Genomic DNA, 15517 nt, shown 5'->3' with positions numbered 1-15517 from the left:
CGGGGGAGATTGACGCCGTCTCCGAGCGCGGAGGCGGGAACGACGACGTAGTTGCCGATGTGGGGTTGTATTTTCGGGTCCGGTGCGGAGTGAACTGGGATATTTCCCCGTGTCGGTGGGCTTTGATGCAAGCTTGGAGGTGGTTTTCTTCTCGATTGTAAGCGGGTTCTGACGGCTTAAACTTGGCAACCTTATTTTGTCGTACGCATCGAGCTTGATAGCACTCTTCTATTTCCCAGCTCATCTGTGATTACTATTCCTCTCCGAGATGTCTGCACGTACCCTGGTCGATGAGGCTCATTTAGCCGTTGAACTGCGTTGTTTGCTCTTTTCAACAAACACAGGCCCCGCTGGACCTTCGGTGACCCGCCTGCTGTAACCTGCTCGCTTCCAACGGAAACCGCGAGCGCGAGGTCTCGCTTTGGCTGCTGCCCTAGGTAGCCAGTCAAAGCTTTGAAACATACCATGCGCTGTCCTGTTTCTTTAACCAGATTTCGAGGTTAAAGCAACATAATAAGGTTGATACGCAAGCGAAGATGAGTAGTGCGTGTACTCATTGGTAGCTTGCTCAGTAGGCAAGGGCGTGGTTGTGGAAGGGGTCCTTTTGGTTCTCGTCGTCTTCGTCTTCCTCTTCGATCTCTTCGTCTTGTTCGAGGGTCTTGGTAATTGCGTACAACGTAATGCTTCGCAAGGAACCTGTGAGGTGCTGTTGAACAAACAAAGGTCGTAATGACTCCATTGCCCAATATCTGCAAATACTTGTTAAACCCTCCGCAATCGAATTGAACAAACACGTCTGCCAGTAACTGATAGCAGACAACTTTATAATAGGCACTTGACAGTTGCCGACTACGATCAACATAATGCTCAACCAGAAGCAGAAGTTGCTGTCGCGCTTGCGGTTTCTGAACCACTCGATTTGACGCTCGGAGCCGAGCCAGCAAAACACGGGTACAGCGCTGAGGAGCAAACCCGGAACCACGAAATACGCCAATGAACGCCAAAAGGGAAGAAGCTCATTCTGACACAGCGTAATCGTGTCAGAAGAAGGGCCAGATGCAGATAACTTGCCGTGGGCAGCGAAGTTCAGAGCGATTGATGTGATCAAGGCTGCGACGGTCCTTGCATGTTGCCATTGGGTGGAAAGAGGTCCTTCGTTTTGACTTCACTGGTTGATAATATGTCGTTCAGCGTACTTAAGGAATCAGATAGATCTTTCGGTTATTGGAGCTTTGCTGATTTAATCCGATTGGCGTTGAGCATTGAATTTCAGTTGTGTTGTTCATCTTAATGTATAGGATGTATTCATTGTGAGGACGATCCCGAGAAAAACGGTGCTGGCTCTTATTTCTTGGCATGTCTTTAAATCTTCAGCGGGCTTCTATTGCGGAAAATTCTACGAGGAGACCACGTTCCAGGCCGTTCGCTTCTGGCGGTAATGGAGTTTGTCTTCAAGAAATCATTTACCAAAGTTGGAAGGTGCCGCATCCGGTATGCCTTTCGCGGTTATGTCACTAGTTCCACAGGTTCCCTGGTCTACGGCCGCAGAAACACAGGCAGCAGGGCCGGGAATACGTCGATGTGTAGGAGGAAATTGTCCGTCCTGTTCACCTGTGCGATTATTACCCATGCATAGAGTCTCTCATTCGCCGCCGTAGTTTCCTCGCTCCATAGAATTGCTCGAAAGAGGAAAGACTGCCACGGCGCATATGCGGGTTTTCGTTTGTTGGTTGCTGTAAACCCCTGTTGAAGAAGAGGGGTTGCAGTCGGGATGTTGGTGCGGCCACAACAAGGATGAGTGAGTGTCGCTCCAAACCTCGGCCGGGTCTCGACTTTGCATTTTCCCACAAATTCCGTGCGACTCTCTGGAAAGTGTCTCTTGGAGTTGTGTATTGGACCAGTGGGATCTTTTCTCAAAAACCATCCTTAAACCAACATGGCTGAAGCGGACCAGGAAGTGCAGATCGCAGCTGCTGGTGATGAGGTAAGTCCAATTATCAGTCGAGGCCCAGACGTGATGCTAACTATGATCAGGCTACAGATGACGGACTATCGGAAATCTCGGTAAGAAGCCTTTGGGATGCCAAACAAACGCGACTCGAAGCGGATGGACTCAAGACTAATATGCTTTGCATTCACCCAGGCGGTCGCATCATCGAGTACAAGTGTTAGCAGTTCACTTCTCGAATACCGCATTGAGAATGGCAGAACCTACCATCGGTACAAGGACGGCAGTGAGACAGCCCATATCTGTGGGTAGTGAAATTGAATGAATCATTCTCAGAATACTCTTGGCCCAACGACGAGAGGGAAGCCGAGAGATTAGGTATTGTCAGCGTGTCCCTAATCGATGCAATATTCTCACACACGGGCAGATATGTTGCATGAAATCTGGATCTATACGCTGGATGATAGACTCGGCCTGGCTCCCCCCTGCGATCCCAACGCTAAAGTCGGAAGAGTCCTCGATGTTGGTACAGGAACAGGGATCTGGGCTCTTGATTTCGGAGAGGAACATCCCGAGGCTGAGGTTAGTCGCCCTGATGACAAGCTTGTGATGTTTTCTCTTTGGGAGATTTAGCCAACTCACCTAATGTCTAAATAGGTTCTCGGAGTAGATCTCTCTCATACTTTGCCGACTTTGTGAGAAGCAGCTCCTGCCCCACCACAGTCCTTCAGAGCATACTTTACTAATAACATGCTATCCTTAGTACGCTCCCTAACGTCGCATTCGAGATTGATGACCTAGAGGAGGATTGGACCTACTCGAAGCCTTTCGACTACATCCACAGTCGATTGCTGACCTCGGCCGTCAGCGACTGGAAGATATACCTTACCAGGTGTTTTGAGTAAGCATCATACAGTGCAAGTTATGTAATATTCACAACTGATAATGAGCGCAGAAACCTGACACCAGGCGGCTGGCTAGAGCTTCAGGAGGCAGACGTTTGGCCCTTCTCCGATGATAACACGTTCCCCAAAGACAGCGCGTTCGCTAGGATGGCAATCCTGCTCAAGGAAGCGGCTACGAAGATGGGACGCCCCTGGTTTGACCTACCGTCCCTGAAGACCATCATGCTTGAGGTTGGCTTCGTGGACGTTAGATTGAAACTCCACAAGTGGCCAATCAACGACTGGCCCAAAGATCAGCAATACAAAAATATCGGCACATGGACGTACGAAAACGTCACCAATGGTTTGGAGGCTATGGTCATGGCGCCTTACACCCGCGCCCTGGAATGGACGCGCAACGAGGTCGACACCTTCCTCATCGACGTGCGCAAGGATCTGAAGAACAGACACTTCCACGCTGATTACCCGGTGTAAGTTCACAGTTGATTTTGGATTTTGGATCATTCTTGTGAAACGTACTGATGGTCTATAGCTATGTCATCACTGGGTGCAAGCCTGAGAAGGCATAGACAACGCTAGAAGTTTGTTAGCACTCCACAGGGTGAGGTCAACTTGGATGCCTGATGGGTGAAGATCTTGACAAGAAGCCGCAGAGAAAACCTCTTGAACGTGACATGATCTACGGCATTTGTGCACTACTTTTTCATATCTTGGGATGGCTTTTGCAGAGGGCGTATTGTAGTTCACCGATCGGGGGTGCTTGCGACTTCTTCTTCGGGGGTACCAGAAACGTCGAAAGATTTAATTCTAGGTCAGTTGGTCAGGGAGCACGTCACAAGGCGAAGTTCCAGTGGCCCGTGCGACGATGCATGACTAAGCAAGAGCTGCCCCTGAGCAGGTGCCTTTGTTCTGGCGTCTCCATCGTGGTTCCCAAATCCAGCTTACCAGCTTCAACCGCATGCCGATTTCACAGTTCGCATTGCTCTGGCACCCGAAACAGGCATGACAAGCAAGCTTGTTCGGCATTTCGATGTTGTTTGCTCGCTTGGAGGTAACTCCCGCCGACTTGGAGCTCAGCTGAGAGCTAGGCGACGCTAAAGCCAGAAGCGACAGCGAACGGGCTCGACGGTCTGGATTTTGCAATGAAGGCTTGTTTTAGCCTCAGGGTGAAGCAGCGAAGCGAACCAACCAGCTGGACCCCACGCCGGTAGCACCCGCGACTGACTCTCCTCCTGTCAACTTTGACTTGCGTGGCAGTCTGGTCGGGGCCAGTCACGCCAGACTCGGTGGTTCATCTGGAACTGTCACACAAAGTGACAAAGTTATCATGCCGACTATTCTGACTCAAGACAGATGGGCCGAGACGCCTTCTATGTTAAATCAGAGCATAGAACCTGGGGTCGATAGTCTGGGCTGGATAGCCCGAGAGCCTGGGGACACACAGGTCTGCCAGACGATCAGGGTCCAAAGGAGGGGCATCCCCACGAACTCCTCGTGGCAATCCCGCCAGTATGGAATTTGGCAAGCCGCCTTCTCGTCCATGCCGACTCATCCGTATCGGTCTCCATGAACAACAATTCGATGTGCTGTCATTGCCTCCTCACGCCAAGCGGCGGCCCCTGCAGCTCGCTCAACGCGGGACGGTGCCCAGCGCCATTATTTCTTTTCTTGGCAATATTCTCTTCATCTACCTCGCCATGGCTGCGGGAAACCCTCTGAGGCTATTTGCAAGCTAAGTGGTGGCTAAGTTAGCTTCTCGCGATCTTGCTAGTCATTGGATACCACCCGAGCCATCACCGGAGAGCTGTTGGCCAGCCACATGGCGGTTTACCCCTGGCTAAATCTGTTTTGAGCACTTTACTACTTTGGACTCGGATGGGTTTCCGAAATCGACATCGTTCTGTGATTTCCCTTTCCGAATAGCGATAATTGCCTCCGGCTGGCTACGAAATCTAACCCTGATCGCCTAAGCTCTGTGGGATGGGCCGCGTCGGAAGTAGTCTCGAGGCGTCGTTCTCAATTGGAATACGGAAAAGGGTGGAAGCTGGATTCAGAAGTCGAGAAGCTGGAGCACAGGTCGTGGTGTACATTACAATCGTTACTTAAGGAAACCGGAATCCATGCTGGATAGTAGGACACAGACTTGCCATCCCACCGTCCATCCGATCTTTCGTTCTCTACACTGCGATTTCCGCACTTACACTCTTTCCCCGAGCTCATTGTCAAAGATGGCCAAATCCACTCATTTCTTTGGTCTGGGCTCTGCGGTCTTGCTAGCATTGCAAACCCAGACTGTCGTATCTGTCCCATTCAATGGCCCACGAGCCGTCTCGCTGCCCGCACAACATGGCTACACGTACCAAGGATGGTGAGCTTTAGCCCTCCACCATCTCGAAGAAGATGCCTAACTCTGTGAAGTTATATGGAACCCTCGAACGGACGTGCTCTTGAGACTGTCACTGGTAGCGACGGATTGACGCTGGGAGCATGTGCCGACATCTGTGCTGCGGCTGGCAAGGCATACTTTGGTGCCGAGTATGGAAGAGAGTGCTGGCAAGTGAGCCCCTGAAGGGTCTTCTGCCTACGACACTAACAAAACATAGGTGTGGAAGCAAGCTGTCTGTTGCTGCTACTCTTGCCGCAGATGACACCGAGTGCTCATTCGCCTGCCCTGGCAACGGCTTTCAGAAATGTGGTGCTGGAAACAGACTCAGCGTTTACAAGAACGAGAACATTGTGACTCCTGCCGGCCCTTCTGCAAAGGCCAAGGCAGGGAGCTATGATTCTGCGGGATGTTACAGTGATCTTGTTCAGGGCCAACGTGCCTTGTCCAGAACGCGTGCTGATAATGCCATGACGCCTGACATGTGTGCCACATTCTGTGCCGGCAGTGCGTGGATGGGCGTTGAATACGGTAAGCAGTCCTGGCGTACAGTTTCAATTCAACTGCTGATCTGATCTTGCATAGGAAAGGAATGTTGGTGCGGCAACGTGCTTGGCTCGCTCAGTCTGCCAGCCACTGACCAAACAGACTGCAACATGGCCTGCGCAGGAGACTCAACCAGCCTCTGCGGTGGCCCAGCTCGGTTGAACATGTATACACTGGACACGACCAATGGAGTCTCCAGCACAAGTTCCGCCCCTGTAATTGCCCCCAGCGCAGTCAGCACGGCTGCCGATCGCGTGGGCGATTTCATTCACCTCGGATGCTGGACTGACGATGCCGCCAACGGCAGAACGTTTGGCGACCTCTATGCTTCCGACGACATGACCGTCAAGAAGTGCGCAGACTGGGCTATATCAAAGGGATACCTCAACTTTGGAATCGAGTACTCGCGTGAGTGCTGGGCGGGGAACACCGTGAACCCACTTGCTACGTCTGCAGCGTCTTCGACCTGCAACATGAAGTGCGTGGGCGACGCCACTGAGAGTTGTGGAGGTCCCAACCGTTTGGATATGTACAAGTATAGCCCGGCGCTGTCATCGACTTCGTCTGCCGGCGCGTCCTCGACATCCTCGACTGCTTCCGGATCATCCACTTCGTCGGCTCTGCCTTCCGCTAACTCCGCTCCCAATGATGCTACATTGCCCCACGCAGTCAGCGCCTCACTAGCTGGTGCCACCATTGGCGACAATGCTCAGCTTCAAACCGTTGATGGGAAGACCGTACTGTAAGTTTTCACCAGAGATGTGTACTGAAGCAATTCTGATGGAGACCACAGTGATCTTACACCACCAGACAATGGCCAAGCTTCTGTCACAGTCGCCGCCGCGTCTGCTCCTGACCTGCAGAGTGAAGACTCCGTCGTGGTACAGTTGACGTACAAGACTGAGGCTTTGAAGAAGCGAGCGTCGAAGCGAGCTGTCCTGTCCGAGTGTACCTTGACTATGATGATTGGAAGCACCGTCATCTACTCGAGCAGGATCTGGACAACGGATGGAAGCTATACCACGGTGACCAGCATGCCTACCAGCGCCGGTATCACGACCTTGATTATCGTTCAGTACTGCCCTGCCACTGCGGTACCCATCGTAATTGGAGATGTTGCTGTTGCACCAGCTCCGTCATCGAGCTCAGTCTCCAGCAGCTCGACCGTCATTGTCTCATCAACCGTGGTGATCATCCAGGCAACACCTTCAGCGACAAGCACCAGCTCTTCTCGCGTACCAAGCACAACAAGCAATGCTGGCTGGGCGACGTATATCCCACCTGCCACAACAAACGCTCCATCGACGACAGCTGCTCCGGCTGCGACGAACGTGGCCGCCAACGTTCCTACGTATCTCGCAGGGGTGTACCAGGCTGGGACATGCAGTAGCCCCGGCTACATGTCGACTTGCACAATGTCTGGGATGCCTGTAGCGACCATCGATATCGTCGGAAAAGCCACTGCATCTCCTGTGCCTGTCTCGGGCAACATGCAGCAAGCGTACGAGCAGTGTGCCGGCATCTGCGCCAACCTCGACTCGTGTAATTCCTGGGCACTGGATCGCGGCGTCGGCGTGTACCCTTATGCCACAGCCTCCACATGGTGGTGCTACTTCTACTCTGGCCAAGTTGGAAAGTACCATCCCAACGCTTACAACGCTCAGTTCGCCGCCGTCGTCTACTTTGCAAAAACTTGCTACAGCTGCCAGCAACGAGACCTGGCTGCCCTTGCTCCTGCGCCTGCGGCGGCAACGACGTCCACAACCTCGTCGTCTTCTACGAGTGTACCCGCAGTGACACAAGCTCCAGTCATCCCTGGTGTTCTGACCTTCTCTGCGCCGGCTTACGATTCTGCTGCTTGCACGTTCGGAACGCCGCCCGACTGCTATCTGTCCGGTGCTCCTGTGGCGACATCCGGTCTTCTTGCGGTCGCCACGGGCATCACGGGATTTGTTAGCTCTGAGGGGCCGTTCAAGCAGTGTGCCCAAGCTTGCAAGCAAGTGCCTGGCTGCACAGCGTACGCTCTTGATCAAAGCACATCGATGATTTGTTACATCTATGGCGGCAACGCGCGAGACTATTGGACTACATTTGACAACAACTATCGTTCAGTCGCGTATTTCTCGGCGGGATGCTACAATTGCAAGGCTGCCTCAACGTCCACCCTGCCCTTGATAAGCTCAACGATGATTCGGCCATCTTCCACTTCATCGCCTGTCTCGACTACCAGCACCTCAGTCTCGACTGCAGCATCATCGCCCCCATCGAGCTCTCAACCTCAAATCACGCCCAGCTCCACAAAGGCTGTCCGGCCTGGCGCCATCACCCCATCCTCATGGATCCCGACCCTCGCCGTGCCGACCACGGGGACGGAGACCAACTGCCCCCGACCAACGGCTGACAACTGGTACACTGCTGGATGTACTCTCTCCGGCGGCGTCCTCCAGACCTCCGGACTCGTTGCAGTCGCCACAGGTGTTCCGGCTCCGCGGGTTCAGAACAGCAACCTATTCGAGTACGCCTACCAAGCTTGCGCGCAGATGTGTGCGTCAATGTCCACTTGCTACAGCTGGGCCCTCGATAGAGGATTCTGGCCGGCCGACTACTCTGACTGGACGTGCTACTTTTACTCCGCCGGCGCGAGGTTGATGACTCCCCAGAACGACGGCAACTACTGGATCGTCTGGATGGACAAGCAGTGCTACGCTTGCAGCACTCCTGCTGCAGCGATATCGTCACCTACTCCGTCAACATCGTCATCAATCGCCCCACCGGCTACTTCATCTTCCAACGCTGTGTCATCGACTAGTAGCATGGCATCTTCGACATTTAGTGCTGTTTCGTCAACGTTTACTGCCAACGCTGCATCATCCACGTCGAGCGTTGCGTCTCCCACAACAGCCGCGCCAGCAACAACAAGGCCACCCTCCGAGGCCTACGTCTTCTCGGCCTCAGCCTGGACCTCTGGCACCTGCGTAACACAGCGCAACAACGACGGCGCGACCCCTTGCGCCCTCTCCGGCTGGCCGACCCCGACTTCGCAGTCCGGTCTCCTGGCTGTAGCGACAGGCATTGCTCCGGCTCCATCGGGGGTGTTTGACTTCAGCAAGCCTTTCGAGGTCTGCGCCGGCGCTTGCCGCGGTGTGAACGGCTGCACCACCTGGGCCATCGATCGTGGAAACTGGCCCACAGATCTTTCTCCGTGGTCTTGCTACATGTACAACTTTGTCAACTCGAGCAACTACTACCTCCCTGGCAACTACTTCCGCCTCACCTCATATGGCTCCGCGTATGCCAAGTTCGCATGGGGAGTGTCGGAATGCTATAACTGCACCCTCAACCAGGCGATTGCGTCCTCTTTCAGCAGCAGCGTGAGCATCTTAGCAATTAGCAGCAGCAGTAGCATCAGCAGAAGTAGTGCCGTCTCATCTGCTACGAGCACGCCCTTCAGTAGCAGTCCTTCCTCGACTTCCTCCACAACTTCAGGACCATCTGGAACTGTCACCGCCCTCGCCACCACCTCAGCTCCAGCAGGCACAGTGACAACATTCTCCGCACCGGCGTCGACTACATCCTGCGGTCAACCGACCGGGGCTCAATGGTACACCAACGGCTGCATCCAGTCCGGCTATCCGACAGCGACGCAGGGCCTCATTGCCGTCGCCACGGGCATCGCCCCCAACGTCTTGGGCGACTACAATTTCGACCCGTCGTACCAGCGCTGCGCAGTAATCTGTGCCGGGATCTCTGGATGCCAGGGATACGCCCTCGACCGCACCAGCACCGTCTCCTGGAACTGCAACTTCTATAGCCTCCCCGTCATGACGCTACTCAAGTCCCTGTCGCCTTCAGTGGACTACAGGCCTGTTGTATGGATGAGCATGCTCTGCCACAACTGCGCCAACATCGTTCCAGCAAACGCCTCGTCTTCATCTTTGTCCTCGTCTTCTTCGTCGAGTTCTTCTTCATCCTCGCTGCCGCTCTTCGTCGGCTACCCGCAAATCACCGCATCGCCATCCTCCTCCACGACGCCCGCCAGCTCAAAGTCGCAGAGTGCGGCTTCCTCGAGCACGTCCGCCGCGGCGGCGATGTGCTCTCGAGCTGCTTCGCCGCCTGCCACGGCAAACTGCAACGTGAAGGGCTTCCAGCAACCGGCCGGCGGGGTGCAGGGTAGCTATCTATACGCCCAGACCGACTGTGCCGCGTACTGCCTGAGCCTCGGAGCAACTTGCAAGAGCTGGACGTGGGTCCCGGGATCCGGTTGGTGCGGTATCTACAGCTTGACCGTCTGGGACGCCATCGGCGACTCGGCGGTCGCAGGCCGGGCGTACAAGGACAATGTCATGGACGAGCCTGCGTGCTGGAGCTGTCCCGCCGGCGCGGCTGTGCATTACCTCCCCATATAAAATTAGCAAAAATACAGGACATGTGTGTCGGAGGAGGATGGTGCGAGAGCTTGGCATAGCCCGGCATTCTTCTTAACAAGGGGTTGCCTTCGTAGATTTAGACGTTACGAAACAAGTAGAGAACATTCAACGTATTTACGCGACAGCCTTGATGCACCAAACAACCCTACTACTAGCTCTTTGATCGTGGCAATACTGAATTATCCCTCTGTGTTGGGAGACCTCTTCGGACATGCCCTCAGCCCATTAGCATGAGAAAGGATCAACTGTCTCCCATATTTTCCACCTTTCCCTCGACCATCATCACTCCTATAGCCTTGCCGAGCCCACCCCAATTGCACCCAACCTACGCTGATCACCACCATTCTTGAGCCGCCATGTCCAGTTCAGACTCGGCGACCGCCGAACTTTCCTATCCCAAGGACAAAGAGTTGGTGCTTTGCCCTCACAAAAAGCCCTCCGAGCCGTATGGCGGGCCCAAGTACGGATGACGGGGCGACATAGAACCGCCCAATCCTACCGACAAGCACCCAAGCAACTACATCCCGCCCGAGAAAAGTGATATCACCGATGATGCGGCGCAGGTCAGGGTCCTGAACATCATACACATCTCCGATGAAGATACTCCTCCGCGGCCGATCCATCTTGTCTGCAAGGTCATGAAGCCCCCCAGCTTTACGGGGACCATATGGCTTCACAACTCGTGAAAGAACATATCGTCCTCGCCGAAGCTCTATAGTACTCTGAGGCTTCCGTAACCGCCGAGATTCACCCCGCTTCATCAGGCCGACTCTGGTCTCAGTCGAACAGTCGCGATATACAGACAATTCCACGATGCGGGTGCCGGCGAGGACGCAGTTACTGGGCCGGGCCGCCTTGTCTTGGAGTACTATGGAACCTGGTGCATGCTCGAAGAGGACGAGGCTTTAAACACATCGGTGCCGTTCTCAGGGAAAAGGTCGACGGTCCTTTGATCACCGATGTCTGCCGCCGCGACGATTACAATGGTCTCAGGGCGCGAGTCGGACCTGCCCACACGAAGACTTGGATAGGGAGATCACCCCTGATGGAGACACGCGCCTCGAGATACTGCGACAAATCATCCACGGCTGCGTTCTCCACACGAAATTCGACGTTGAGCACGAAGCCCTTCGCGAAGAACCATGTCCTCACTCTTCGCCGTAACGGGAAGGAACTCGAGAAGCCAGAAGCCGTTCAAGTCGACTTCGACCTCAGCCACATCGCGTCCAAGCGCATCTGGGCAGATCCCGAGATGTCTTTGGTCTATTGCAGGAGGGTCACAAGTACTCACCCTATTCCACCTTGGAACCGGAGGACGAGATGTTGAGTCCCGGCACCATTCCTTTTTGCCCTACTGACCCAGAAGACGACCACGGGCCCCTGGCTGGAGGATTTTAGCCGTGGTACTGAGTCTGACCCTGTGGAATATCGTGGAATGTCGCCATGGTGCTGAGAAATAAGACTGACATGACGATGTTGGTATGCAGAGGACGTTTGATCCAGACGCATATATGTTCCGATGCAGCTCAGATCAAAGTGGATGTTCCAGCCCCTCGTAACATGACCAGGAGCTTGCACTGACGGTGCGCCGGGGATGTGAGACGGGTTAGCGCCCTTGGGGGGATCTCCCCAATCCTCCCGCCTTGGCGACAAGATTGAGCTTATTTGCGCTCAGATGTGAGTGAGCATCCATGTCAGCTCTCTGCTATCCTCATCGGTACTGCAGGTAGCACTGCAATTCAAGCTTTCGTGCCGGTGCTGACTTGAACATCGTGCCACTTTCTGCTGCCTGCTGGTTGACCAAGCGTGAGCTAAATGCGGAGGTCTTTCCGCCAGCTTGAGCACGGCCGCGGATTCCCCTGGCCGGTTGTAGTGTGGCACGCATGGCATGGCATAATAGCATGGATGGGACTACTGCCACAGCTGAGGCAATGCAACAGACGTCGTTCGTCATAAAGGGTCCATCCGTCGTTTAAAGCAACGCCAATTACCATTTCATTGGCTGGGGAAGCATGTGATTGCATCTTTCAGCACCACCGACCATCGCCAGCCAGCTCTGCGAAGCCAACGCATCAGAAAAAGCAATTCTAAGTATTGCTGCCTGGCGATGATTATTTGACGCCCACGCTGCACGACAGGCAATGGACTCCGCCGCCGAGAGTGACATGCCCATGTCATCCAGTGGGAATGACAGGCTGGACAGCCCCAGGCACGAGGCGGGATACGCGACTGATATTACCGATCTGGTGTCTGAGACATTGGCCGCGAGCGGGCGAGGGTGGCACCTACCGCCCAGAAATCTGGTCAATCATTCCATCCCTCGCCGAGACGTAAACTCGACGACACATGGTGCGGCATTCGGTGAAGGTCTCATGCCCTGGGATGAGAATGTCAACGTCCAGAACGCCGGAGAAGACCACATCATGTCAGGAACTGCTGCCGTTGAGCCCTCGACGCGCGCCTTCTTCGACCCTGTCGTCGACGCGGTCGGGTCATCGACAGAGTCGCGAGACCCTTACTGGTCACCCGATGAGCCCATCGAAGCGCTCATGACAGGAACCGGCACGGCAAACCGCGATGGAAACGGGACCTCCGACCTTGAACACACCGACGACTACTCTCAACGCAATTCGCTATCGCCCCGTGGCAACCGTTCTGCGGCGTTCGAGCCCCATTTGACACATCCCAATGGAGTCCGCATTCTGCCCGACATGTCTGCTGAACAGCAAGCACAAGAGTCGTCAGAGGCCACAACGCAAGCCGAGGGTTTCATTGCGGTTGACAGGAACGAGCTCAATCTTTTCGACGCGAGAGACTCATCTGATGCTGGTTATGACACAGACACAGAGTCGAATGGCAGCACATCAATCACATCGTCGGTGAGAGACTTCATGTATGAGAACGGGCGGCGATATCATCGTTTCCGAGAAGGGCGGTACAACTTCCCGAATGATGAGGTCGAGCAGGAGCGCGAGGACATGAAACATGCCATGGTCAAGCTACTTTGTAGCCAGAAGCTCAACTTTGCACCGATCGGGCGTTTCCCTCAGAACATACTGGATCTCGGAACCGGTACAGGCGCCTGGGCCATTGAGAGTAAGTGAAGGCAGCCGTGCAATCGGAATACTGCTAATGACAGAGAAGTGGGCGACCAATTCCCAAGTGCCCAGGTCCTTGGTGTGGATCTCAGCCCTATTCAGCCAGACTGGGTGCCGCCAAACGTCAAGTTCGAGGTTGACGATGTCGAAAGTGCGTGGCTGTATAATGCAAACCACTTTGATTACATTCACTCGCGGCACACCGTCGTGGCAATCAAGGATTGGGAGACGCTCCTCCAGAGGTCGCTTGAGTGAGTGACCGCTGAAGCCTAGCATCCGTACCACCGCTAACAAGAAGTCAGACACCTTAAGCCTGGAGGCTGGATGGAGTTGCAGGAAATGCACCATTTCCCGGCCTCGGCCAACAATTCGCTATCGGCGACGCATCCCGTTGCTGAGTATTGGGGTCTCGTAGGCGAAGGGCTGATGAAGCTCGGAGTCGACTTGGAGTTGGCGGCGGGAGACCGGCTGGCGAACATGATGCGCGAAGCAGGATTCTGCAACGTGACGGAGAGAGTTTTTCACGTTCCGATAGGAACATGGCCGCGTAACAGGGTGCTCAAAACCGTGGGAATGTACTGGCGGACGATCCTCCTGGATGGACTTCAAGCCATTGCGTTGGGGCCTTTCACGCGGGGCCTACATTGGTCGGCGGAGCAAACGGAGCTTTTCCTCGTCAATGTAAGGAAGGCGTATTTTGACAATTCGGTGCTGATGTACATGCCGCTCAAGGTGGTCTATGGGCAGAAGCCGATGGAGTTTGTGGATGTGTAGGATAGTCGATGCGGTTAATGCAGACAATTTCTTTTTAGCCCAGTCGTGATTGCACGAAATGCCATGATCTTGAATCAGGGGTATGCCCAGAGTAGCGAGGAAACCGCAATCAGTTTGGATACATGACCGACTGTGTTTCTTCTCCACGGATACGGACGTATGGGTTTGGCGTCGCTGGTTGCGTGGTGGTGGTGTGGTGTGGCACGGTTTTGGAGACGGTCCAACTTCAAGGTCCTTGGCAAACTGGTGGCGGTCGGGAGGGGCTGTAAGGTTCTTGGGTGCAGCATTCTGCAAGCGTGTCCGGAAGAAGTATGATGGTCTTGCCAAATAGTCGTTGCTGCAGAGGGGTGCTGCATCGTCGTGGGATCGGGTGAGGAGAAGTCGAAGGGTGGTGTTGAGGGGAGTTGCAGATTGGATGGATTGGGCCCAAGTTTGGAGCCTGTGAGGACTTTGAAAGAGGTGGTGTAGTGGACGCTGTTTCCAGTTCCAGAATGGCGGAACACCACCCTGCCCCGCCCGCAGAGTGGAGTCGACAGCGACCGCCCGATGCCCTGGCTCACTGAAACATGCCAGGTAGGGTGCTGCAATACAGGGCTTGATTGGCCAGAAGTGCCCTTCCAGTCCATTCTTCGCCCAAATGCCGGCGGGGGAGGGGAGCTGCTGTGTTCCCAGTGCCCGCAGACGCTTGCTTGCCGACCCGTCCCAGTGGAACCTGTCCTGTCTTTCCTGTCTTCACCCCCCTGTCTACCGCAGTTACAGTCCGCGACAGTCCCTGAACGATGGAGATAGACTTCTCACCGCTGCTGCTAGGTATCAACATCGCCCAGCCGTTTCTCCCGTTCGGATGGTTTACTAATTACCTCCATTGGTACCATGCAGTATGTTCCCTTCCAGGCCTTCAAGGGTGCCAGGGAGTCGACTAGCGGGACGGACGGGGACTGATACCACGCCACAATCGACTACCGCCTGCCAAGTTGCCATCCTTCGACCTCCCCTCTTCTCGCAGTCCCAAGAGCTGCTAGTCCATTGCACCGTCGTATGGAACCATGCTCCCGTGGCCATCGTCTCAGGAACACCTTCCAGCCAGGTCCATGACCTCCGCGATCGTCCGTCGCCTCCGCGCGGCGCTCGACTCCAAAGAGCGGGTGGAAGGCCACTAGCTACAAAAGAGACGGGGAACAAGGAAACGGCCCATGAACAAGACACCAATGGCGTCGGACCGCAGAAGCATGGACCGCGCTAGTTGATATCGTCGCAACGATTCAGCACCCATCCCGGTCTGCTCCTGTCCCGCCCACATCCAGGACCCGTCACCCAGGAGCACACGAGGGGCCGTTGTTGACATCTGGGCCCATCCTTAAAAACAGACACCTTCCCAGGCGCCTGGGTCCTGATGGCGCGAGCTTTCGTTCCCCCGAGAAAAAAGCTTGACCGAA

At 54.8% G+C, this 15517-nt stretch overlaps 1 protein-coding gene across 1 annotated transcript; it reads left to right on the top strand.

Moving 5' to 3' along the window:
* Window positions 1–1936: 1936 nt before the first annotated feature.
* Window positions 1937–14207, top strand: GCG54_00009393 (Secondary metabolism regulator LAE1; the record flags this gene model as incomplete). Its single annotated transcript, XM_045409339.1, has 17 exons — window positions 1937–1984; window positions 2035–2064; window positions 2144–2234; window positions 2285–2326; window positions 2376–2530; window positions 2606–2643; window positions 2712–2849; window positions 2904–3321; window positions 5082–5221; window positions 5272–5388; window positions 5457–5767; window positions 5822–6524; window positions 6576–10167; window positions 12879–13305; window positions 13354–13558; window positions 13610–14077; window positions 14120–14207. 17 exons carry the CDS (start codon window positions 1937–1939, stop codon window positions 14205–14207), a joined length of 7011 nt encoding a protein of 2336 aa, XP_045256584.1.
* Between the last annotated feature and the right edge of the window lie 1310 nt (window positions 14208–15517).

Source organism: Colletotrichum gloeosporioides (assembly GCF_011800055.1).
Source record: "Colletotrichum gloeosporioides strain Lc1 chromosome Unknown consensus_117, whole genome shotgun sequence".
Taxonomy (NCBI): domain Eukaryota; kingdom Fungi; phylum Ascomycota; class Sordariomycetes; order Glomerellales; family Glomerellaceae; genus Colletotrichum; species Colletotrichum gloeosporioides.
This window is presented reverse-complemented; position numbering and strand designations above follow the sequence as displayed.